Raw genomic sequence first — 24035 nt, 5'->3', positions numbered from 1 at the left:
TCGGCATTCAATAATAAATCATGAATCTTTAGTCTTGACTAGCAAAGCTACGATTCGGCTTATGTCCGCTCTGCGCCTCCGCCAAACGGTTTCGAAGTTAACAAAGTAATTAATGCGAGGGACTGGAGCCTCGAGTCTGATGATTGTTACTTTGTCTCGAGGATGAAGAAAGCGGTCAAGTGGAGCTGAAAGGAAAGGGCATGCTAACGAAATAGTCTCCAAGAAGAACCAGCGAAATGTAGCAAAATAACTGATCTATTCAGGGTTTCAAGTGCAGGTCAGTTTCATCTGTAAATAGGCTACTGTAGTTTTGTCTTCGTTAACTTAGCTAAGTGTGTTGAGTTTAGTCTTAGAATGTTTCAGCTAGTCGTTAAGTGTGTCCCCAGCTAAGTATTAAATGCTAGCAAATGTTAGCATTACTATGGTCACTCAAAATACTGTAGGCTATGTTAAAGGACATCATTATCAGTTCAGTTACATTAGTAATTTAGCAGACAAATGTTTACATAAGTTTATAGTAAAGTCATTCTAAGATTAAAGGGGTAGTTCACCCCAAAATTAAAATGATCAGATATATAATAGTCAGATATATTTAAAAAATATCCTTAGTCCTCCAACGTTTATAATGGTTGTAAATGGCTGCCCAAATTCTGAAGACAAAAAAAAAAAAAAGCGAATCGATGCTTTTGTGTAAGACAAGTATCCTTATTTAACTTTTTGAAGTAAAATGACGAGCTTCCGGCTCGACAGCCATACACATTCGACGTACATCCAAAAAGCGTCAACTTCCACAAAGTAGTGCTCAATGCCATGACTTTCTACACAATGACATGATGTACAACGTGCTTTATTAACCCCCTGAAGTTGTATGGATTTATTTTTGTATGGATGGATGAATTTTTTTGTCTTCAGAATTTGGATTACCATTCACAACCATTGTAAACCTTGGAAGACTAAGGATATTTTTAAATATATCTCCGATTGTGTCCGTCGGAAAGAAGATAGTCATATACACCTATGATGGCTTCAGGTTGAGTAAATCATGAGATAATTTTCATTTTTGGGCGAACTATCCCTTTAAAAAAACACTGTCCTAATGCAATACTTTGATTTTAACTAAAATGAATTTAGATTCTGTGCAAACAAATTACAATGAGGTGGTTGTTTTGCAACAAGGTGGAGACAGTTTTGTTCATAACAGTAGACCTGCTAGTGAAGAAGTGACAGGAACAAGAAAAATAATAATAATAATAAAAAAAAAAAGTACACACACACTAGGGAGAGACAGTGAGATATCAGGGAAAATGAAGAGGAGGAAACGGAAAATGGAAGTGAAGGTGCAGTTCAAGAGAGAATATCTGATTATGAGATAGATATGCTGGTCTGGGACCTCAGCAGCTGGCTTTGTTTTTAGTGTTGAAAAGTTCTGCAGAATATGCAGAAAATACTGATTACTCCCAGTTTAATGTCATGTGGAAAATGTTCTAAGTTCTCTGCTAAATCATCAGGAAGTGACAGGAGCAATAGGAACAGATTCGGTGTGCTTCTGGCTGGCATCTGTGGGAAGAAGAAAACACGATATGAACTGTCCATTTTAGTTCAATAGATGACAATATTTGCTTTTGCTAGGTGATAAAGAAAAACAGCTTGTCTCCTTTGTCGGACATTACCGTCTCATCTTCCATCAAACACGTGGCACAACCATCGACCCCATTAGCCAGCAAACAAACTAGGTCAGAGATCACAGATTTTACCTGACCTAAAAAGCCTCAGCATCCATCTATGTCCAAAGGCATATTAAAACGTAAAAATACACCTATCAACTTAAAGTGTAAAGCTCGTCGCCTTGGTGCATAATTTCTACTGTCAGTGAAACGTGCTAACATACAACAAACAACATTTATTCCACCTCTACAAACCTTTTCATATGTTTCTTATTTTTCCTTTGCTTTCTCTCCTTTATTCTTCTTGCTCAATAACAACTGACAGGTTGTGAATAGTAGCCACACACAGAGCAAAGCCTTTGACACATTCACAAAGGCTGCACTGAAGAAACAGAGCACATGCTGAATACTTTTCGGTATCCTCCCTTCCTCAGAGCACTTTCAGAATATTCCATGGAAATGTTTTTATGTTTGTGTGTGTGTTTGCAGAAGCTGCCAGGGTGGCTATTATCTGTTACATTCTGTGAGTATAGGAGTGAGGATTGAGAAAGGAACACATTAGAGCCAGTCCGTGATATAAGGGCTGTAATTCCCTCCTACTAAATCACACAAAGATGCGTATACACACACCCTGTACATTGAAAACTATGGGGTGAAAACAGTATCAAAACCTCCCACAAATGCACGCGATAGATCCACACACATGGCAATCAAACGTTATTGTCATGAGTGCCTTTGCTCACAGTCCACAAATGCTTTAGCCTGTCTGAACCTGTAACTGTAACTTCATGCACAACAAATCACAAGTCTTTTGCATTGGTGTTCTACCTTAAGAATGTCAATCATTATGCACTTTTGTATTGTGGAATCTTTTGTTCCGCGGCCTTGATTCATTAATGCGCACAAGCCTATCTGTCCCCTATCATCTGCAAAGATGCAATATGGTGTCTTCCTCCAGAGGGCGCTTACTGGCCTTCAAGCTGAATCTTCCAAAGGGCTGCATTCATATCATAGAATGTTTTCTGACACAACTGAATTCTAAACATTAAATATTTCACAAAATATATATAAAAATGTAAATATAGAGTAAAATCTAGCCTTTTTTAATTGATAATGCCGTTAGAGCGGGAATCAAGGCTTTGTCGGGACAGCATTCCTGCAATGCACAGAGAAAACATTAAGATGAAGAGCTGCTCTTGGTTTTCATTTGTGATAACTAATGTGCTCACTCACAGAATCAGACACTGCTGCTTTTTTATGTAACATTTTTCGTTATGAATTATGATACCGCTTGGTTTGTTGGTCTGTTGGGTCAGATTGCTCTCTCACCTCAACCGAACCGCCACAGATTTCGTTTTCAATCAGGCCAAGACCGCCTCATTCAGGCAATCTGAGAGCGATTGTTTTGGTGTGCATCCGAGAAGCTTGTTTTGGTGTTCAACAGAATTTGTTTGAGAGCTTTCAACAGCGGTTTTCATTTTAATATTAAAGGGACAGATCAACAAAAAATGTACATTTTGTCATCATTTTTTCGTCATTATGTCGTTAAAGAACTGCTTTTGTCTATACAATGAAAGTCAGTAGGTCCAAAAGAACACTGAACCATACTGAGTTTCATTGCCTGGAGATAAGGCAATGAAATGTGCCTTGTACCAATTTATCTTTTTTGTGTGTGTGTGTTGCTCAAAGAAAGTCATACAGATTTGGAATGACATGAGGGTCAGAAATAATGACAGAATTTAAATTTTTGGGCAAACTATTTCTTTTATTTATAGATTTGATAGGGACAATGGATCACTCGAAGCAACTGGCTTTACAAATCAAAACAGAAATTATTTATTATTCCCAATACTGTGCTGTGAAACATTAGTTCTTATAGATTTTTAACAATCAGAATGCATATTAGCTGGTTATGATGATCACTTTTTGTCTGAGAAGTTGCATCTGACCCTTTTTTCTTTAACATAATATCCATGAAAGTGCAACAAAGTGTTTTGTCAAATAAATGAATCATGGATTGTGATCTATGATCTCCTCTCTGATATCAAATAAATATGCTCTTCTGCAATTCTTCACTCCCTCTTTTCCTTCATCCTGGCCCTCGTTCACCTTCCATCAACCCTTTTCCTTATACTCCCTTCCTCCTGCTCTCTCCAACTGCTCCCCTCTTTCTAGCTGGTGTTCCCATGGTATTGTGATCGTGAGGTCAGGGACTCGGACTGCTCTGTGTTAATAAAGCCAGTTGGAAAGATTCCCAGGGCCTGCAGAAAATAGAGGAGCTACTGCAAATAAGCAGAGTACACAGACACACACTCTCAAACTCTGAATGTGCCTGGAACACACACACAAAACCACAAGGCTGGCTCCCAGCCACAAGGTAGGCTCAAAATCGCAAATTCAAGACATTGCTTGTATTCAAAACAGATTCAAGTAATAGAGGCAAGCGTGCTAAGACTTGAGATGAAAAAAGTGTCTCAGGTAAGTGCAATAATACCAGAGTCATTCATGCACTGACCTGCAATTCTGCTCATTCTTTCACCCATAATAAATTCTAGTCCTAGCTAAAGAGTTCTGTTGCAATAAAAAGCACAGGATAAGTCGGTACATCTAGTTTTACATACAATCCACATAAAGCATGCATTGTTTAACTGCCTTTGTGTTTATATGGAGGAAAAAACCCAGCCAGACTTGAATCAGAAATCAGCATTTATTGATCATTATGTTTCTGTTTCTGTGTCTTATCCCAAGTCTATTGTAGTGTGTACAGCAGCAGCAACAAACATCCACTTAACATCCAGTATAGAATCAGACAAAGCCCAATAAAAACCAAGACATGGGCTAAAATGTCTTTTGGTGCAAATCTGAACAGCTGTTATAGGCACATGATGCTCAGCTAAGATGTGTAGCCAAAGTTATTAATGATTCACTTTTATTGACAAGGCAGCAATGCTATAATATAGAGATAACATAGAGATGCAGCTGTTTCCCCTTCAGTCTAAACATGATGCAATATTTTATGGTAAAAACTCTTTGTCAGGAATGTCATATACTTATGCAATTTTGAACTTAATAGTCCAAATCCGAGTTACAATCCAGGTCTATATTTGTCATAAATAGCATTAATATTAGTCAACATGAATCATCACAGTACTTTGTTGTGGTGGAGTTGAAAAGTACAGGTATTTTAGAGATGCTTTTTAAGGCATGTGTGGTTTTTAGCAATGCATCTCCCTATTTAAATTTACATCTACCCAGCTATATTTACCCAATTGCTTGTTGAATGGTCTGACCTTTAATATGGTCTTGTACTTTTATTTGTTTTTTGTATTATTGCTTTAATTGTGCTTCAGTGATGCAAAATCATAAGATCCTCAATAACCCTGATTACCCTTAATTAAATACAACTGCATATGAGTTATACATGTGGTCTTAAAATAATACGCATTGATGTAAGAAATAAAAATTACAAATGTGAAGATATTTTCATATTCTACTCTCTCTTTCAAATCATTTGAGGAGTAAAGTAGCTAAGAGAACTGCTTATTAATGTAAAAAAAAAAAAAAAAGTTATGACTAGTAATAAAATCTATTCATCCTAAGTCTAACATTCAGGTCCCTGTTCAATATGATAATAATAAATGTAACAAAATTAGTCTTTAAGCTTACAAAAATAAATACTTGGCCGAATAGAAAGGTACACCATAGGATTTAATCTGTTTGTGGATTTGATCGGTCTTTAGATCAGATGTATGTCAGCAATGAAGTTAAGTGCACAGAACTATGATTTTGTAAATAGACTCAGCTTTGGAAATGGATTTCACAATGTAAGGATAAAATTGTAAGACAATCCGCTTGTAACAAAAATAAATAAGGAACCAAGAGTCCTAAAAAAACAACCACTAATACTCAACACAATTTGAGTGACAACTAATTTCTGACAGAAAACTGATGCCCTGTTCTATTTCTGATGTACTCCAAGCGCTCGCGCTACTTCTGCTACGAAGGATAAATGGATCTGCAACGGTCGCTTTGTTGCATCCAGTGTGGACAGCTTCTAGCTGTTACGGTGTGACATGACAACGGTCGCGTCCCATGTAGACAGTGTCAGAAACAATGGCTATTTAGAACAAAACTTTTTTTGATTTTGTTCATTATGTTTCAAATCTCAAATAGATTTTTTTTAAAGGTACACTATAACTTTTTATGTTCAAAATTTATATAATGAGCGAGTATGGTACGCCTATAATAAGTGTTTATATTTGGACAATTTCAAACCAAGCAGGACGACAAACATTGCAGAGTAGCCCAGCACCTGTGTGACTCGTCATATACATAAACAGAGAGTAGATCCGGCTACAATGTTCTTCCACATGCAGTTTTGTTTATTAACTGCTAGAGCGTCAGAAGTTGCATACTGTACCTTTAAATATGAGAACTGATGAGTTTAAATGAATACAGCAGGTTTTCTTAGTGCTGTTAGCATCATATAAAAAGTGCAAAGGTAGCATCATATAAAACTGATTGCAAAATGACTGTGTTCCTGTTAGTGTTTGCTCTTTTAAGCCCACCTCTTGTAGACAGTTTGATGCACTTTGTGGTAAGTTAGAAAAAAGTAAAGAGTTATTTGTTTTAATTTATAACCTGACAAGAAAATAATACTAGTCTAAATCTGGGAACGGAAAGCATAGAGCATTATTAACCCGTGTGGGGTGGGTTACATGGGGGACACCAAGGTAACACAAGCCCTTCTTTAGGCCCCATCATTCACGCTCAGTCAGAGAAAGGAAAAGCGATCGTCTGTCAAAGCCGGAGGGATCGCAGACACCTCACCAACAAACAAACACAGTAAAAAAAAAAGGTGTATTTCATGAAAGGAAAACATTTCATACTCCCGCTCAGTTGAAAAAACAGCCTTTTTGTTTCTGCTTCTGAACAATGAAGACTACTCCCAACAAAAAGAGTACGTTAAAATCCCAGGGTGTAGACGCACAGGCCTCCTGGCGCGTGTGTGTGTCCAGATCGTTAGGGAGGAGCTGCGCATTTTTACCCGATTACACAAATTGCAACAACACAGAGGGGGGAGATGATGTCATCACTGCTCTGAAAGAGGAAAATGTCAGTTTTTCTTTTCCTGTAGTGAAACCAGGAGGCCTGTAGGATGTTGCTCTGTAATAGTACATACTGTACACTCAACACAGGTACTTTGAGATGTGCTTGCTAAAATGCTTTCAGATTTCAAAATGCATCTAAGAGTAGATCTAAAGCCAGAATTGGTGTATTGCTTGTAGTCCAAAAATAATAGAGATGAGTTAAAACAATCCATTTGAATACAGAGAAATCCAAATAGTTTCAATTGTGATACAGGTTCAAATCCTGTAGTTTCCAAAGGTCTTTTCCAAAGATTATATGCATAATGAGGAAAAAAAGGTCAAAGTCTCCAGGAAATGCCATTGTACAGCAGGTAAACGAGTTCTCTCAGATGGCAAAATGTTTTGATACATGAAGAAAAATGTGATTAGCCCATTTATGTACCATGAAGCTTTGACTCACGTCTTTGTTCACTTTCAGGTATATATCTCTTGTCGTCCACTGGGTGTAAGTCGCCCACTGAATGTCCCTGTTCTCTGGTTGTCCATGATCTGTAGCACATCCTCTAGGATGGATGGCCCCAGGTCCAGATGGAGGGAAAGCATAGAGCCGGCGTTGGACAGAAATGGCCTTTCCTCCCCATCTCCATCCTTCACAAATTTCTCATCTTCTTTAGTATCTGGACTCTGCCCAAATGTGTGCAAATTAAGTGGACAGCGGTTTGGAGATGCAGGAAGCGATGCATGTCGTGACACTGTCCTCTCTTCCAGGTGCAGTCTGGGAGGTTTGGGAGGTGGAGCGAGAGACGGAGATGTTGGGGGCGATTGGGTTGTGGTCGGGGCTGTTGGGACCTCAGCGGTCGCCGTTGCTGCTGAAGTCACAGCCGGAAGTGTGAGCGCCTGCACCCCTCCAATGATAGGAAGCGACAGGGCGTTTTTCAGCAGAGGTGAGCTCTCACTGGCTGGCACTGGGTGACTGCTTACACTCGCTGTGCGACTTAGTTGAAATGACCCTTGATGACCTTGCTGCCCTGGTAACAGGTGAAATTTACCTTGTAGGAAAGACAGGTCACCGAAAAGATCGTCTGCGCCTCCTCCGCTGCCAATGTGGATGGTGTGTCTGAAGTCTCCCAGCGGAGGGCTGATCATGTCAGATGAAAGAAGGTCACGCAGCTTTTCCTTCTTTCCTTTACGGCTTCGTCGTTTAAGGTAAATGGGAGCCTTGGCAGACATGTCTGACCCACTGCGTCCTCCAGCACAACAGAGAGACAGACCTTGCAGCAGGGTGAACGGATGAGAGGAAATGTAAAGAAAGAAATCACAACGCACTTAGCATTCAAAATCAATCCAACTGGACAGAGTCGGGATGCTTTTTTGATTTATTCTCATGAAAAACTCTTCATTGGTTCAGAGTGTCTCTTCATATTTAAAGCCAAGAATTCAGATTTGCAATTCTGACATCCTTATAGACACTGCCAGTCCCGTCTGCCTGCAGTTTTGGAGAGAAAGAGAAAGAGTATTTAGCACATACACTGTAGTACATACTAACTGAATAAGTTTGACACAAAGTAGCGCTGATTTAATCATAGATTATTTTAAATTGTAATCATATTTCACAATATTACTGATTTTACTGCATTTTTATACATAAAAGACTTCTTTCGAAAACATTTAAAAATTGGACCCCAAAATCTGATCTTTTTGTTTGCTTGTTTTTATTTACAACTGAACTGAGACAGCCTTCAAAGTAAAAAAAAAACCCAGCTATATCACATTACAAAAAGATGAAACCCATCCAAACTCAAAGCGAGCAGCACATCTTATATAACATATGAGTTCTTAGGTCAAAGTTAAAAGTGGGATTTACGTAAAGAGGGGAAGACAACAGAAAAAATGTTACAAAATTTAATAAGAAGTGAGAGATGATAAACAAACTATAATTTGGAAAAGAGTCAGAGCAAATAATCATGGGTTGTTAGTATTGGCATATTTGACTTGCACACATAGAACTATATCATGTCTCCATGTGTCTGCTGATAGTGGACTCAACTGTCAAAACTTATAAAAGGTACAGCAGCGGTGTAATGGGAACATTTGAGTGCATGTGTTAGTGTGTTTGTTTGTGTGCTGAAAGGTTTAACAGACCGTAAGACCTGTATGTGTGTGACAATACATCAGGGGCTCCAGAGCATGACTCGTAACGCATACCTTTCGCATTAAATAATACTTCTGGAGTTGAATCAGTTAACTATATCCTGGTGTGTGTGTGTGTGTATTTCCTTCAACCTTGACTTTTATCACGGTTAGCTTAACCGGCGCACACTCAGACTAAAAACAAAGGCCAGTATTTCCATCTCAAGTGTGGGAAAAGCCATCTCGCTGTTGCATAAGTGACCCAGCTAAAGTCAGAGAGGCTCTGAAAAGTTCCAGGGAATAAACTACAGTGTGTGTTTACACATCATTTCCCTCAAATAATACTGATCCTAGATACGTCAATTGAGTGTTGTGTTTCTTGCCTAACAGATTTAATCAACAAAGTACTGTACGTGGGCCATTCAAACATGTGCCTAATCCAGTTTGATCATGTGATTTGTAAAGTACATTTTTGTAAACATTCTATTATACAAATAATGTTTTTAAATGGTAATAAATCACTATTTTTATACAAAATCATGGTAACGATTGACATTTTCAGATCGCTCCTTCAGACAAATGTAGCGAAGCATAAAATTTAGTTATAAAAAATATAGGAAACTTGGAGAGTTCATTAAAAAAAGATGTCTTTATGACAGGTTTATCATGTCGTTAAGTTCTATCAAAGTCCCTTTAAGACAAGTCATTTCACTTGGCGGTCATCTTTGAAACACCTCTCGGGTATGCAAGTGCAGCTCCTATCTCTTTGAATGGGGAAACATCAAATTCTCCAAAGCTGTTTGCCAAGCTTTCCATTAAATTTCATATTTGAAAGCACCAATGAAATCTGACAACAACTCATACATTTTGTTTCTAAACACTTGAATCATTACAAAAAAATGGTATGGTTGGATCAAGCTGATGCGCATGCACAGTCCTAAGTGCGTGTCTCTTGTGTCTCATCTCGGAGGCACGCGTCTGACTGTTTCTACTGCTTCTAACAGCCGCTGCAGTGACGCGATGACTTTACCAATCGGCGATTGGCTCTTATTTAGAAGGCGGGACTTATTCCGACATATTGTGCGTTGCACTTTATCCCATTCAAAACAATGCGAGTGACGCGTCTTGTGTTATTCTATAGTCTTTGGTTCTATTCATTGACTTGCATCATTAAAGGAATAGTCATCATTTACTCAATCTCATGTTGTTTTAATGCTGTATGACTTAAGATCATAAAAAAGATATTTTCTCAGTCTCAGTGTTTTTTTTTTTTTTTTTTACATACAATGCAAAGTCAGTGCTAACCAATATTTTTTGGTTCCAAATGTTCTTCAAAATATCTTCACACAGGTTTGGAATGACATGAGAGAGTAAATGATGGCAGAATTATCATATTTGGGAAACTTTTATTTTAACAAGTAATTTCTATAAAGCATTATGTCACCTAACATATAAAAAATATACAGGTATAAAGACAAAATTCTATCTTTTATTTACACCTTTCTGTTCAAAATGTGCTATACAACAAGGGGAACTTGGAAACCAAGAGGTGTAGGCCTGTCTTTTTCATGAGATTCCCTGTAACTAGAAAAATGTCTATTTTCTTTTTCAAACAGTAAAAGTTGGCATCAGCTATTCATTGTTCAGGTTATTTTTACACATATGCACATGAAAGACACAAATGGAAGCATGTGAATGTTGAGTGCGCATGACAAACATGCACATGTGTGTGCACACACTAAACTGAGCAAGATAATGATGAACCATAGATAAACAGTCAGAGAGCAATTAGCACATCAGTTCTAGCCCTGACTGAACCAACAGATGAAGTGATTCATTAGATTGCATTGCAACCTGCGTATTTTGTTTCATTACAAACTCCAAGTAACTTTTTAGACCATTTACAAGTTATTTATTTGCATATTAGGTATAAATAAGACATATATAGGTAAAAGTATAAATAAGAATTAAATAAGTTTAAAATTAGAATGAGACAACCAGACCAACCAGCACTTAAAACACACAAGCAATTAATTTAATTACATAAACTAGGTGAAATTAATGTTAAACTACAAATCAGCATAAGATCTATCAGAAGCATCACCTTTATAATATAACATTTGAGTGAATACTGCATTAATCAACATTAGCAAGACTGCTCTTTGGATAACAACTCTGGATCTCAGAAAGGCTCTAATCAAACCACAACTGTATAACAGTTTTTCCAGAGAAGGAATCAGGCGAGTCCTGTTCAGACTCGCAGAGAAGTGTCAGGAAGTGCAAATGTTTTTTTGTTTTTTTTTTGTTTTATGGTATTCCGATATCTCTGTGTTTATAATAGTCCAATCACAGATATTAAACAATTCAGTAAAACTCTGAGTCTGGAGAATATGATGTGTACCATCATTTAACTAAAATATTAGTTAAAGTCATGTTAATAAAAAAGACATTTTACAATGTGGAAATAAACTATGCCACTCCTCTGAAGGCCTGAGGTTATTTTTTAGTTTCAGAGCAGAAGTGAACAATGTTACTAGAAAGCGTAAAAGGGGCGCTGTGCTCAGACAAGCCCTTCAACAGACCGCTCTGTTTGTTAGACAATGCAGAGAACACACTGACACAAAAACACAGCCGCTTTTGCCTTTTTTTAACAGAGAGAGTTATTGTCTGACCTGACAGTAAACTATCAAAACATGAACGCCATGATCTTTGAAAAACGGTCCAGGTCTCCCACATTTTTATTATCAAACAGAAACACTGAAGTAACTTAATCAACCTTGGTGTAAAAAAAAAAGAATCCATTAAAAAAAATTTACACTCCAATTAAAATCTGGCTCCAATTATATAAACATTTACAAAACCAATTGCAGTAAATGGCAGTGAGGTAAACCTATAAAATTTCATTTACAACAGATTTGACTAGGTAAAACATTATCAGGACAATCACATACAAATATTCTGTCTAAAATATTATTAGACAAACATCTGTAAAAATTAGAACATAACAGCCCAAAAGACTATCTGACAACGCTCACCAACAAATAAACAATTAAGAAAGTAATTGATGGTATACAGACTGAGCGAACACAGCTCAGCCATTGAGATGGGCCCCCAGAGCACCTCCCCCAGGGGCCCTTTAAGACCATCTTAAAAATGTGTAATGCAGAAGCTGTTCTGTTCGAATGGAAGTCAGTGGAGGAGAATAAACTGAATACACTGCTCTTGTTTGGAAACAGCTCGTCATATAATAAATTGACTTCCTGTCTGCTAATTGTCATAAACACATGTGGAATGGCATATTCATTTGGAATGAGCTATAATTTGAATATAATATCCAAAAATAGCTGCTTTATAAGTGAACTCGTGAATAATTTTAACAGGTGTGATTCGTTTTATGGAACTACACATTTACTTCTATGGGATCCTCAAACAGTACAAAACTCTGAAAGGGATTCAGTACGGTCAGGGTCATTACAGTATATCTGTATATGATTAGCTTACGAGGCACATGTGATCATGTTACACTTCTTTTACAGTACGTTTCCCTACCCTTTCCTCACAGAAAAATATGAAATAACTAAAACCAAAAATTTTCACAAAAGAAACAAACATGAACCTTTTTTAAAATAAATAAATAAATGTACCCCAATTCCAAACAAAATGTTTTATGTTCCTATCTACCTATCTGATTGTAAAGCCTATTAATCCAGACAATTCTGTTTGCAATCTCGAATTTAAAATCAATATAATTTCAAAAACTGAATTTAAAAGGCAGCTCTGTTGTGGAGGCAGTGGTCTGCCTGTCATTACCTCTGTTCAAAGCTGTTATGTGCGCGTACTCACTCTCCAAAACTATACAATCTACTCCGGGCACTTTTTAAAGTCATTGCACCCGTTTACAGATCACATTTAGTTGATATTCAACTTTTTAAAAAAGTAGACGATATTTTTGTTATTGAAGAAGAGTCATGTAACAGAAAAATCTAACTCCGTACATATCACATGGCAGCAGCCCAATGTCATCATGGCAGTGTGCGCGCACCACCCCGCGCGCCTTTGGCATTCAGAGCGACACCCCACATTACATTTAGCACTGGCGGACACAATAGGCATTTTCCTAAATGTTCGAGAGAATTTATCGAACATGTCATCGTGTTCTAAAATGATAATTTATACTACAAAACACTGAAATAGGCAACTATGCGTAACTTCCCCGTAAAAACGCTCCCATATGATTACTTCACATTTTGTGTTCAATAGTCTTGCCATTTTTTAACTCCACATGCAAATACTATATTTTGCTTACCGTTGAGATTCCCGTGTGATCAACTCCTTTCCAAAACGCATCTATGCGCAGGTCTTTCAGGTCAAAATTAATCAATACCACTTCTGCTCGGTCATATATACTTCTTCCAGCGCGAAAACCTGCAGAACTGACAGACGTACAAAAATAACCCTTACACTTGATACCGCATACCTATACAGAGAGTATTTGCTGATCCAGTAGAAATAGAGCCGCGCTATAGAGCGCTGTAAGCCCACCTCACATCACTGCTGAAGCAGAGCGCACAGGACTGGACTCAATGGATCTGGATCGCTGTTGATATCTACAATTGTGTTATCCAGACCATTATTTGGCATTCACCGCTGTGTTGTTCCGCTTCTTCCGTGTTTGCTGAAGATTCCAGCAGGACAGCGGAGTGAGTCTGCAGCGCATCACGCACACGCACGCCGAGGTAAGCACACGTTGCGATGACTCATGATTTGAAGTTATCACACCCTCCACACTCCTCTAAACCATATCAAAACATCTGTCTCCATCTCTAAACCTCTAATCTCTTATAGCCAACTCATCGCACAAAAGCACATCTTCAAAAGATAGAAACAGAGCTGCATTTCCTCACATAAAAATATAAAATAACTAAAAACATTTTCTTTTTGTCAATAAACGTACTCCAACTCTCATCATTGTTTTATCCTATAAACCTTCAAAAAAAAAAATTTTTTTTTAAAAACTTTCATACAAGGTTTTTGTCTTTTTGACAGACTTTCCTTATAGTTAAAAATATGAATAATATGAATTTTTAAAAAATTCATTTCGAATCAGTTCAAGTTCAGGAAATTAATTTGAAGTTAAAGTTGTGATGAGAACTACTGCAGATCTTTTTCTTCCGTATTGTGACGTAGGCCAACATCCGAGTGTAACAGATTATTGAAAAAGAAAAAAAACAAAGGTTCTTTATTTGCATCTGTGGTTCCACGAAGAACCTTTAGCCTAATATCCACGAAACCTTTCCCATGCACAAAAGGTTCTTTACAGTGATAAAGGTTCTTCAGATTATTAAAATGTTCTTCAAACTAAGAAAAAAAAAATTCTTTTAAGAACTGTTCACTGAAAGGTTCTTTGGGGAACCCAAAATGGTTCTTCTATGGCTTTGCTTTTAGGAAGCTTCATATTTAAGAGTGTAGGGCGGGGACTTGGTCTTATCCGTTGGTTTTTAATTGGATATTGGGATGTGGTCGTTGCACTCAAAAGTGGAGGAAGATAAAAGTGGACTTGCTCGGCCGGGGTTTAAGCAGACTAAATGACTGAAGAAGTCCTGCATACATCATTAGAGAGAAGTCTGTTGTTTACACTGTGGAAGCTCCAGATATTTAGATATTACATTTAGAAGTATTGTGGCGAGAAGCAGGGCAGGGCTGAGAGCCATGTGAACGGAGCGAGGCACACCGGTTTTACGTTAACATTTGTTGGTTCCCACCTCCTCCATCCCTGAACTTGAACTTTGTTACATACATATTCAACTTTTCAAAAAAGAAGGCAATACTTTTGTGATTTAAGCAATCCCTTTAAGCATGCACAATAAATGATTGACAATGATTGGCCTGCTTGTCTGGCTGCTTTTGGACTGTGTTCAGGCCAGGCTCCACTTTGAAAAACACGATCATTCTAGCCCCCACGTTGTTTTGGGCATTACTGTAATAGTGTGTAAAAACTCATTTCAAAATAAACTTCTGCTGATATTTTGCATTCATTTATTCAGACAGTTTGTTTGTCACTAATGAATAAGTAAATTAAAAAATACATGACATATAGATATAAAATAATACAAATATTAAAAAATATAAGGCCTGATAACATGAAAAGACTTTAAATGTTGAGCAATATTAAATGTAGAATTTCAAAATAATATCAAAACTGTCTGATGTGGAGTAACAAAATATAATAGTCTTTCTTAAACTTATATTAGTTTACGAAAGACTATTATATTTTGTTAACCTGTTCTATCTGTAAATTCACATAGCTGTAAAAGGAAACTCCCTGTTTCCACAAACCAGTTTCACTTCAGACTGTTAGTACACATTCTCAGAGTGTCATTCACCCAATGTCAGGACTGTCTGATGTTGTATTAAAAAATAAAAGCCCTCCAAAATCTCAAAATCAGTTTTGTCTATTTGAAATTCAGATAGAAACAGGACATTTTTTTTTTTTTTTTTTTTTTTTTTTTTACAAAACAGCTTTTATATGGGTTTTTGGAGGGCTTTTATTCTGGAATTATACATCAGACAGTCCTGATATTCGGTGAGAGACACTCTGAGAAGGTCTACTATCAATCTGAAGTGAAAGTGGGCTGTGGACAGCGGCTCTCCATTACCGACGTTGCTGCCATAGAAGAACTGTGGGTTCCCCAAAGGAAAATTTTAGTGAACAGCTTTTAAAAGAACCCCTTTTTTCTTAGTGTGAAGAACATTTTAATAATCTAAAGACCCCTTTTCTACTATAGAGAACCTTTTGTGGAATGAAAAAAGGTTCCATGGATGTTGGCGGTTCTTCAAGGAACCATAGACGCAAACAAAGAACCTTTATTTTTAAGTGCTGTTAATACTGTTCTTGCATATTGCATCCTTTTAATAGCTTATAATTGACTTGTCTTTAACAATGTATAAGTTTTAATATTCCTACTGGTCTTAATGTGCTCCAAAGTTCATCATGCAGTGACAATGACAGGATATCCAAAGGAAATTTACGTCATGCAGATTGTAGCGACAAAAGACAACTAAGTATATTCTATATCTATGATATGCCCTTCTTCTAATATTACATATTGGACAAAAACTGTTCAATCTCCAACCCTAGTTTAGAGTTTCTGAGGTTAGGACACTCTCATGTACTTAAAACAGACAGGCTTTATGAAACACACCATCTACCCACTTGCAATCTCTTCTCATCTTCCTTATCTCCCCATTTTTATTTCACAGCTCTCTGTGTTCCATTGTTGCTTTACATGGGGGAATTTCTCCAATCCACAATGTGGGTCCAGAGACTCCAGACCAACTAAATGCAAGTCTTCACCATAACCTTATGTTCTAACTTCCATTTGTAATAGCTGTTATTCTTACAATTAAACATGATGGTTATAGTAAAAATTCTGTTTATCTCTCTGATAATACTGATAATCAGACTTTGAAATGTTAATGTTTGGATTCTGCCAGTTCTCACATTTAGATGTTTTTTTATTTTCATGAACACATTCAAAGGCTTGATTTAACATTCTAAAACTGTCTCTCTCATTTTTCTCTTCTTTCTTTTTTCATTCAATACTAATTACAGCATCATTGGATGGTTCTGTTCAACATATGGATACCAGAGTGAAGCTAAATCATCTTTCATTTGGTCACTTTATCCCAGTCTGATATAGATTCACTGTTCCAAACTCTTCGCTTCACATATTTTTCTTGCTTTGTCTATCTGCTTACCTGCCCTCATGACCTTATCTGATCTTATGAACCACATGCCCTCAGCATTACATATCCGCCTGCAGAACAATCCGGGGTCATAATGCTGTGTATGTATGTGTGCGTGTGTGTAGCTTTGATAGGGAAGCGGGGCCAACTATTATCCATCTTTCTTTGTTTGCCAAATCCACTCCAGATGTGATGTGCATTTTATAGAGCAGACCTGATTCTTGAACACAAACTTATAGAAACACACACACACAGCAGAAACACAAGATGCAAGATGCTTTCAGTGAGTGAAAGCATACCTCAGGATTGTAGGGTATTGGTAGTGGGTCTAATTGTCTAATTTTACTAGAATGCATAATATCTACCTCCCTGAAGCAAACAGAGTTATTTGCAAATTCAGCAGTCAAAAGGTAGAATGAGTTGAACAGTCTTCGGTTCACGTGTATAGAAACCCTCACATGCATTATTTTTTCTGTCTTGCTTTCCCATGACTTACAATTACTATAATATTCTCAAGAAAAAGAAAAAAAACTCTGCACATCACTCACAAATTCTGTGGTTAGCCACAAACCATTTAATTGGCTTCTGTTAAACTTCATTCAACCATGCAGATGTCCCAGTCCCATGAGTTGGCTGGCACTGAAATTGACTGTGTTTACATGTCACGATAAATTTGTTGCCACCTTTTCAAAGTGTCTGACACGGATTTGGAAATGAACTATCAGTGACAGTCATCTATTTTTGAATCCCTAAGTAAAAGCAAACATGCTCAACAATGCAGCAGTAGATAGGCCTGTTACATGTAGAACTGGCTTCTGATACTTGATAAAAAAATAATAAAAACTTTTACATTGATATCTTGAGAAAACGACTTAAATGTTGAGATCACATAAATGTCTGATAAATACACATACATGCATACATAAATATGCATCAATACCATTTTAATCAATTTTTACCACTCGCCCGTGTATGTTTTTCCAGGTCATTCCTTCTTACTCTTTGAAAACTCATATGTAACTCGATTACGCTAATGATCAAACTCATGCAAGCTTTTCCCTGTGGAGCTGAGCGTTCTCGGTCACGCGCACTGCAGTATGCTGACTCTACATTCTCTTCCCTCGAACACGCAGACATCCGCAATTCACTCAACAACTATAAAATGAAATATGCGCATTGGTTTATCTGCACTGAAACCGCGAATGACAAGAGAATTTCCACTCTGTGAATGTTATCGAGAATTTCTCACAACCATGATAAGTATCCTGAACATTCACGCCTTTCCTCGAAACTATTGCGCAAACAGTTATCAGATCAACTTAACAGTTATGTCAACCTGAATAATCGAGGAGATCTACATAGAAAAAACGCCGTTTTGTTTGACTCAAATTCTAGAACAAGCCCATAGTAGGACTACACGCAACAAAAACGCCACAGAACAGTGACTAAGTTTAACCAAAAAAAAAAACAAAACAAAAAAAAACAATACGTTACAGGCAGTTAATAATACGTAAAACCATTATATATAAGAATTTACTTACAATAAGAACTGCTGATATCCAATGTCAGATTCTGTGGTTCAGTAATGTTCTTTAGATCTTATATCAGTCCGTTGGGGGCTCAAAGACAATTTGGCAACAGTTTGAGGCGTTGGTGACAATTTAGTGAGGGTCCAGCCCCTCGCGCTGTGCTCAGGCGGTTTTAACGGTCGCTGGGTAACGCGCCATTGTGATTGAACACAAAGCGGGGGCCCGGGATGGCTGGAGGTGAGGCCGCCGTCGCGCTTTTAAATCGGTCTTAACATACTGGTGCTGCGTTGCCAAGCGATTCTGAACACTTGATAGACTTGATAAATGGCACTCATCAGGCCTGAAATTTTAAAACATAATAAGCACAGGAGGAGGAAGGACCATTAGTCTGTATATTACAAATTAAAAGCGGGTATTTGTTTTTAAAAGTGAGCATCTGAACGTGGGGCAAGTAACAGAGTACAAAGGGACCGAGAGTCCTACACGGGTATTTCCTGCTGGCTTTGTTAGCAGTTGGAAGTCTGTAGGCAGTTGAAAGCTTTCTGGTTGTGTTTCAAGGCCAGATTCAGAACAACTTGTTCTCTGCATGAAGCAGAAGTGGTCAAGATAATGAACATATCTCATTCTCATTCTATCATTTGTTATAGTGCATTATCATAATTATTTCAGTTCATTATTGCAGAACATAACATCCAAGTCAGCTCTAAAAGCACAAGAATCTGAAAGTCAGAAACTGTTGTGTCTAGCGGAGGAACAGGAGGGAGGAGGAGGAGAAATTTGCATTTGAGGCAAGCTGATTCTTGTTAAGATGGTAAACTTCATATATGTGGATGGGTTAAGGTCAAAGTTCATGACCTGTCAGTGACTTAGCTGGGCGAGCAGACAGAGAAAGAGGTCTGCTTTGTGCTTAGACATGTATGGGAATCAAAAATATTTAAAAAGGCAAGACTAACCACAGTTATAACCAAATAATGTCTTTGACTGTCAGAAGCTTTTGAAAGTCTGATTTTTTGTTGTTGACATAGGTGAGACCGGAGATGGAAGTAACACTTTTTGTTTAAGCATCAGTAACTCAGAGGTTGTTTGTGCTGGATCTCTCAAACTTTGATACACGGTAGCCACATTTGTATACTACAAATAAAACTCACTTGGACATGTACTACACAATTACAGATTATCTGAGTTAAATGTCAAATTCAGTTGTAAAACATACCCCACCTACTGGGGTGAGTTAACACTAGCCGGGGATAGATGTAAACATGAGAGGTAGTTTGCAAGAACTTTAATCAAAATGGATTATTCTTTGTTCTTCAATAAAGTGAACAATTTAAAGGGACAAAAACATTATATTGTATTTCTTGTAGGACTTTAAATTTAGCACAAAAAAAAAAAACCCTGATGTGCATGTTTGTAAGCCATGTTGCCATCCACCTATTTTTGTCATTTTTGGGATATCTTTCACACACACACACACACACACACACACACACACACACACACACACACACACACAAAGAAAACGTTGGATGGAGACACCAAGATGCGCATAAATTCTAAAATGTGCACAAAACAAAACTTGCTCAATTGAGGAGAATAAAGTTTTTATCTGATAAGAAGACATGCGCATAAATTATAATGGGATAAATCCCTCCACGCGCTACAAAAAACTTGTGACTTTGCCTCAATAGAGGATATGATTGATAACTGGACTCATTGGAATCATCATAAGGGGCTGGTTGCAACAGTTTTAATAAACTGTTACAATGGTCCCCACCCCAAACAACCATAAGCTAACTGTTTTAGCATGTGGGTTTAAAGTTAGAATGAATGCAAAGCATTAAATTAAACTAAATTAATTTAGTTTAGAAACAGCTACTTTAGGTTACGTGAATCAAGTAATTGTAACTACAATACAATGATTGTTATACTAAAAATGATCTTGATAAAAATTTTTACTTTCCTGAAAATCTGTTTTTTTGGGTCATAATCAACCATGTCACACACATGCCACTTCTCCATCACCGCAGCTCTTTTCTGACTTTTCAAACTGACAGTTACAACTGAACCCGTGTTACAACACTCCCCGGTCTCCCCTGCATGAATATTAATCTTATATTTATACATCTACATAATTTATAGAAAAAGAACGCCACACTTTTTTTTCTTTTCAAATCATGTTTTTATTCCTAATATTAGATATAGATACACAAGTCAACAAACAAGTCTTTTTCTTGTTTAGATCAGTAATGAAAAATGCTCCACAGCACACTTGCCCCCAAGTGGCGGGGTTTGGTATTACAGACGAGAAACTCAGCAGGAATAGGCTGCAGTTTTACACGAGGTGCAGTTGCAACAGTAGTATTAATAATAGTTATTAATATTATGACTTTTATAATAATAATAACAATAATAACAACATATAATAGTAGTGATATTAACAACTCAGGTTTAAAATCAAGAATGGAATTAACATTCTTTAATAAATGGTATTTTTAATGGGTTTGGTGGGAATATTTTTGAAGACGCATTAAAACGTTGTAAAATACACTACTATTGGTTGGGGGGGGGGGGGGGTCTGCTTAAAAAAAACCCAGATTCATCAAATCTAATACTCAGTCCACTCACTTTTACTGAAAGTAGTTTCTTCCCATTGAATTCACTGTATTCATGTATTGCAATATAATTACATTTCATTTTCCTTACAGTTTTCCTCACCAGTCCATTGAAATTTACACAAACAGACTCAATTATCTTAGACCGGCTTATTTGCCATAATGTAATTGACCATCTGAACTAACTGGGTTAAAACCAACCACACTGAAAAGTGTAAAATGTGAGAGGAAGAAAACGTTTTCAGATTAGGCAACTATGAAGAAGAATAGAAAAAAAAAAAAAAAAAAATCAACAGCACAAATATGAGAGACTAATCCAAATGCAACACATTGACTTATCTCAGGAAGAAATGTAGCACACAGTCCCAAACTGTATGTGTAGGCTCAGACTAAATTAATCATCTTACAGCTCAATGACGGTATTCTGTGTGAACAAAAGCACAACTAGATCATTTTACCGCAGCGCTTTTATCCTTTAGGATGGAGAGCATCAGACCGATCCAGAAAATGTTTCACAAAGGTGACTCCAAGTTCCTAATTTCTCATTCGGACCAAGTCACAATTCACGTCACTGAACAGAGCGGAAAATGAGTTTCAGTGACATTGTCCAATCACTGAAAACTGGAAAGAGGCTGTTTGTGAGGGCTGGACAAGGTTCAGTAGAGAGTCTGCATCATTTTCCTTCACATCAATTGTCACAGCAAAAAAAGTTCAGTTTACTGCGTCTTCGTGCCGACCCCTTAAATGCGTCTCCAAAGGAAATTGAGAGATAATTGACATAAGAGTGGACATGGCTCAATACTCCACACACCTCAGAGGAAGGGGTTTCAATGTATGACGTCAAAAAAAACCTCACGCTAATATTAACACACCAAGGCAAGCTTTCACACAATCATATGAGGCTGAAAAATCTTTATCCTACAAAAATACTGCTTTCATGCCACAGTGGGTACACTTGTTACACCAGGACATCATGCGTTTAACTGCAAAAGTATATCTGAAATCATGTCAGCTAGGTTGCCGTTGATTCTGCCTCTGTGTACGCTACTTACGGGACAGGAGAGATTTATCTCTTGTTGACCGCAAGTATAAAACCTACAATTATATAAGTATGTGGTAAAAATTTCACATTCCTCCAAGGAAGATAATTTATAGTAACTCGTGATGTACAAATAAAGGAAAGAGATCATCTCAATCACCATGCGTGGGGGAAAAACTGTTGATTTGGTCCACATTAAGAATACCTCAGTAATTTTGTTTCTCATTCAGAGTTGAAGCACATTCACAACCGATATACCTGAAAGCAACCTCTTCGGAGCACACGTACACTCACACACACCTAAAAATACAGCATCAACCTCAAGAGCATCACTGACACCAATCCCAATAATAGAGGTTCATCCCTGGAAAGTATTTAAAGTGTAGGGTTAGGAGAGAGAAACGCATGTGCGCATGTCCGTCGGTGTGTGAATGGTAAAACTGACGCCTGAGAATACATTCCGATAGGAAACTTGGTCAACTACATATTCAGATCAAAGTTACTTGAAAATGGACAAAAATATATGCTGTCCTCAAATTCTTTGTTTAACGTGAGTTTAATGTTGGCTTGTGCAAGTGATTCTTGTGTTGTGTCTGTTTGCTTTCGAGCAATTGTAAAGCCAAAGTCCAAACCACAGCATCACACCTCAATTTCAATCTTCACAACAAACACTTTTCTGGTCTAAGAAAAGAACAGGATTAAAGAGGATAAAGGAACTTGATGAGCTAAAGGAACAAGCCACAGAATAAGAACACATACTTAAAGTATTTCTTAATGGAAATGAAAGAGAGAGAACAGAAAGATAAACAAAAAGATAATAAAACCATCATAAATAGTGTTTTTTTTTCTCTTTAAGCTGGAAAACACTACTCTTTATAAAAAAAAAAAAAAAAAAAACATTCGACAGTCATATCAAGAAAAAATAAAAAGGAAAGGAAAAAGACCAGCATGAACTCCCACCTCTGATTTATGGGCTTCTTTCTGCTTTGTCCTCTCTGAACATGAGATCATACCAACTATACTTACATTTTCTTTAAATATTTTACTTTAAATTGACTCAAAATCGAACAGCAAATAAACAATATTAATAATAGCAATAACAATAAAATCTTTAGCTATAAGTATAATAATAATACCAAAAAAAAAAAAAAAAAAAGGACTGTAGTCCTTCACAAAGAAAGTGGGAGGTCAGAAATGGAAATCATCAAGGGAAAGAGACAAAATAGCACTCTTGGTCATTACAGTATGGAAATGCCGTATAACCCAAAGATAAAATTATTTTTAGGGAAAAAGTTAAAAGGAAACTACTCAAATTGAAAGGTATGAGCTAAACTTTCAGGATGGCTCTCGGTCAGGGACGCCACTCTCTCAGCTCAGAGCTCACCATCCGGCCAAAAGTGACGTTCCATCTAGGAGACGAGATTGAGGAAGATCCAAAGAAGTGCGAAATGAGATGAATTTAAAAAAAAAAAAAAATGAGTGGAAGAAAAATAAAGGGCAAAAACAAAAAACCTATCACAGAAGTGACATGCGAGTTTTCTTTGCCTTTTCTAATCAGTTTCTTTTGAGTGTTGACAAACTTTCATCTCTTGTTTGGCTCACTGTGGAGATCTGTGGCATATTTTGGTGCTTATTTCTTTTTGCCAAAGAAACTGAAGCGCTTCTCTCCGCCTCTCTCTTTGCCGTCTTTGTTGCGCATGGTCACGCCTCCACCCTCGCCCGAGCTGGGAGACATTGGCGGCATTGTCATCGCCCGACTCAGACCTCGTGGGCCACCCGGCGAACGCTCGGTGGACAGCAGGGATGACTGGATTGCTCGAATCCATGAACTCATCTCAGCCTGAGAGAGAGAGAATGATTGAGTCACAATATAAGAGTACGACAGGAAGCTATCTTTCTAAAACTTAACCCTCTACAGCACAGCGTTGCCCTTAGGCAATGGAAAATTTTCTTAAGCCCTATGTTTAGTAAATTTTTCTTTAAATGATTACAACCAATTAGAAATGTCGAGAAAGTGCCAAAGAACAGTCCAGTAAGATGTGGGAGTCACAATCAAGCACCATTTAAAGGTGGGATGTCCTGTTCTGACACATGGTCACAGGAGCACATGGTGTGAGAAGAAGGCAAGATTATTTGCTTTAGTAATCTTATTTAAAATGACATGAACTGTACATAAAAAATATGTGTGTGAGTATGACGGTGTGTGTATTTTTTTCTTTTGCATG

General features: G+C 37.3%; 2 protein-coding genes across 8 annotated transcripts in view; both read right to left on the bottom strand.

Moving 5' to 3' along the window:
* Nucleotides 1–4352: 4352 nt before the first annotated feature.
* On the bottom strand, nt 4353–18151 carry cdc42ep2 (CDC42 effector protein (Rho GTPase binding) 2). Of its 2 annotated transcripts, XM_051893033.1 has the most exons (3): nt 13427–18151; nt 13191–13317; nt 4353–8240 (listed from the first exon to the last, which is right to left on the bottom strand). In XM_051893033.1, exon 3 carries the CDS (start codon nt 7982–7984, stop codon nt 7229–7231), a length of 756 nt encoding a protein of 251 aa, XP_051748993.1. In that variant the 5' UTR covers nt 7985–8240; nt 13191–13317; nt 13427–18151; the 3' UTR covers nt 4353–7228. The 2 variants fall into 2 exon arrangements, with proteins under 2 accessions (XP_051748993.1, XP_051748992.1); XM_051893032.1 differs by having other exon boundaries at nt 13191–18151.
* A 2163-nt stretch (nt 18152–20314) lies between these two features.
* LOC127512256 (spectrin beta chain, non-erythrocytic 1) overlaps nt 20315–24035 on the bottom strand; it is a 78331-nt gene continuing 74610 nt past the window's right edge. For all 6 annotated transcript variants that reach the window (XM_051892995.1, XM_051892997.1, XM_051892996.1 and 3 more), the window contains one exon: nt 20315–23650. In XM_051892995.1, coding sequence (XP_051748955.1) covers nt 23441–23650 — 210 coding nt within the window. In that variant the 3' untranslated portion in view covers nt 20315–23440. The remainder of the gene's footprint in view (nt 23651–24035) is intronic.

Source organism: Ctenopharyngodon idella, chromosome 5 (assembly GCF_019924925.1).
Source record: "Ctenopharyngodon idella isolate HZGC_01 chromosome 5, HZGC01, whole genome shotgun sequence".
Lineage (NCBI taxonomy): Eukaryota > Metazoa > Chordata > Actinopteri > Cypriniformes > Xenocyprididae > Ctenopharyngodon > Ctenopharyngodon idella.
The sequence above is the reverse complement of the archived record's forward strand: the minus strand, read 5'-3'. Positions and strand labels throughout refer to the sequence as shown.

Bases quoted from the DNA above. Each gene is read 5' to 3' on its own strand.
- cdc42ep2 (XM_051893032.1), bottom strand. From the start codon at position 7,984: ATGTCTGCCAAGGCTCCCATTTACCTTAAACGACGAAGCCGTAAAGGA.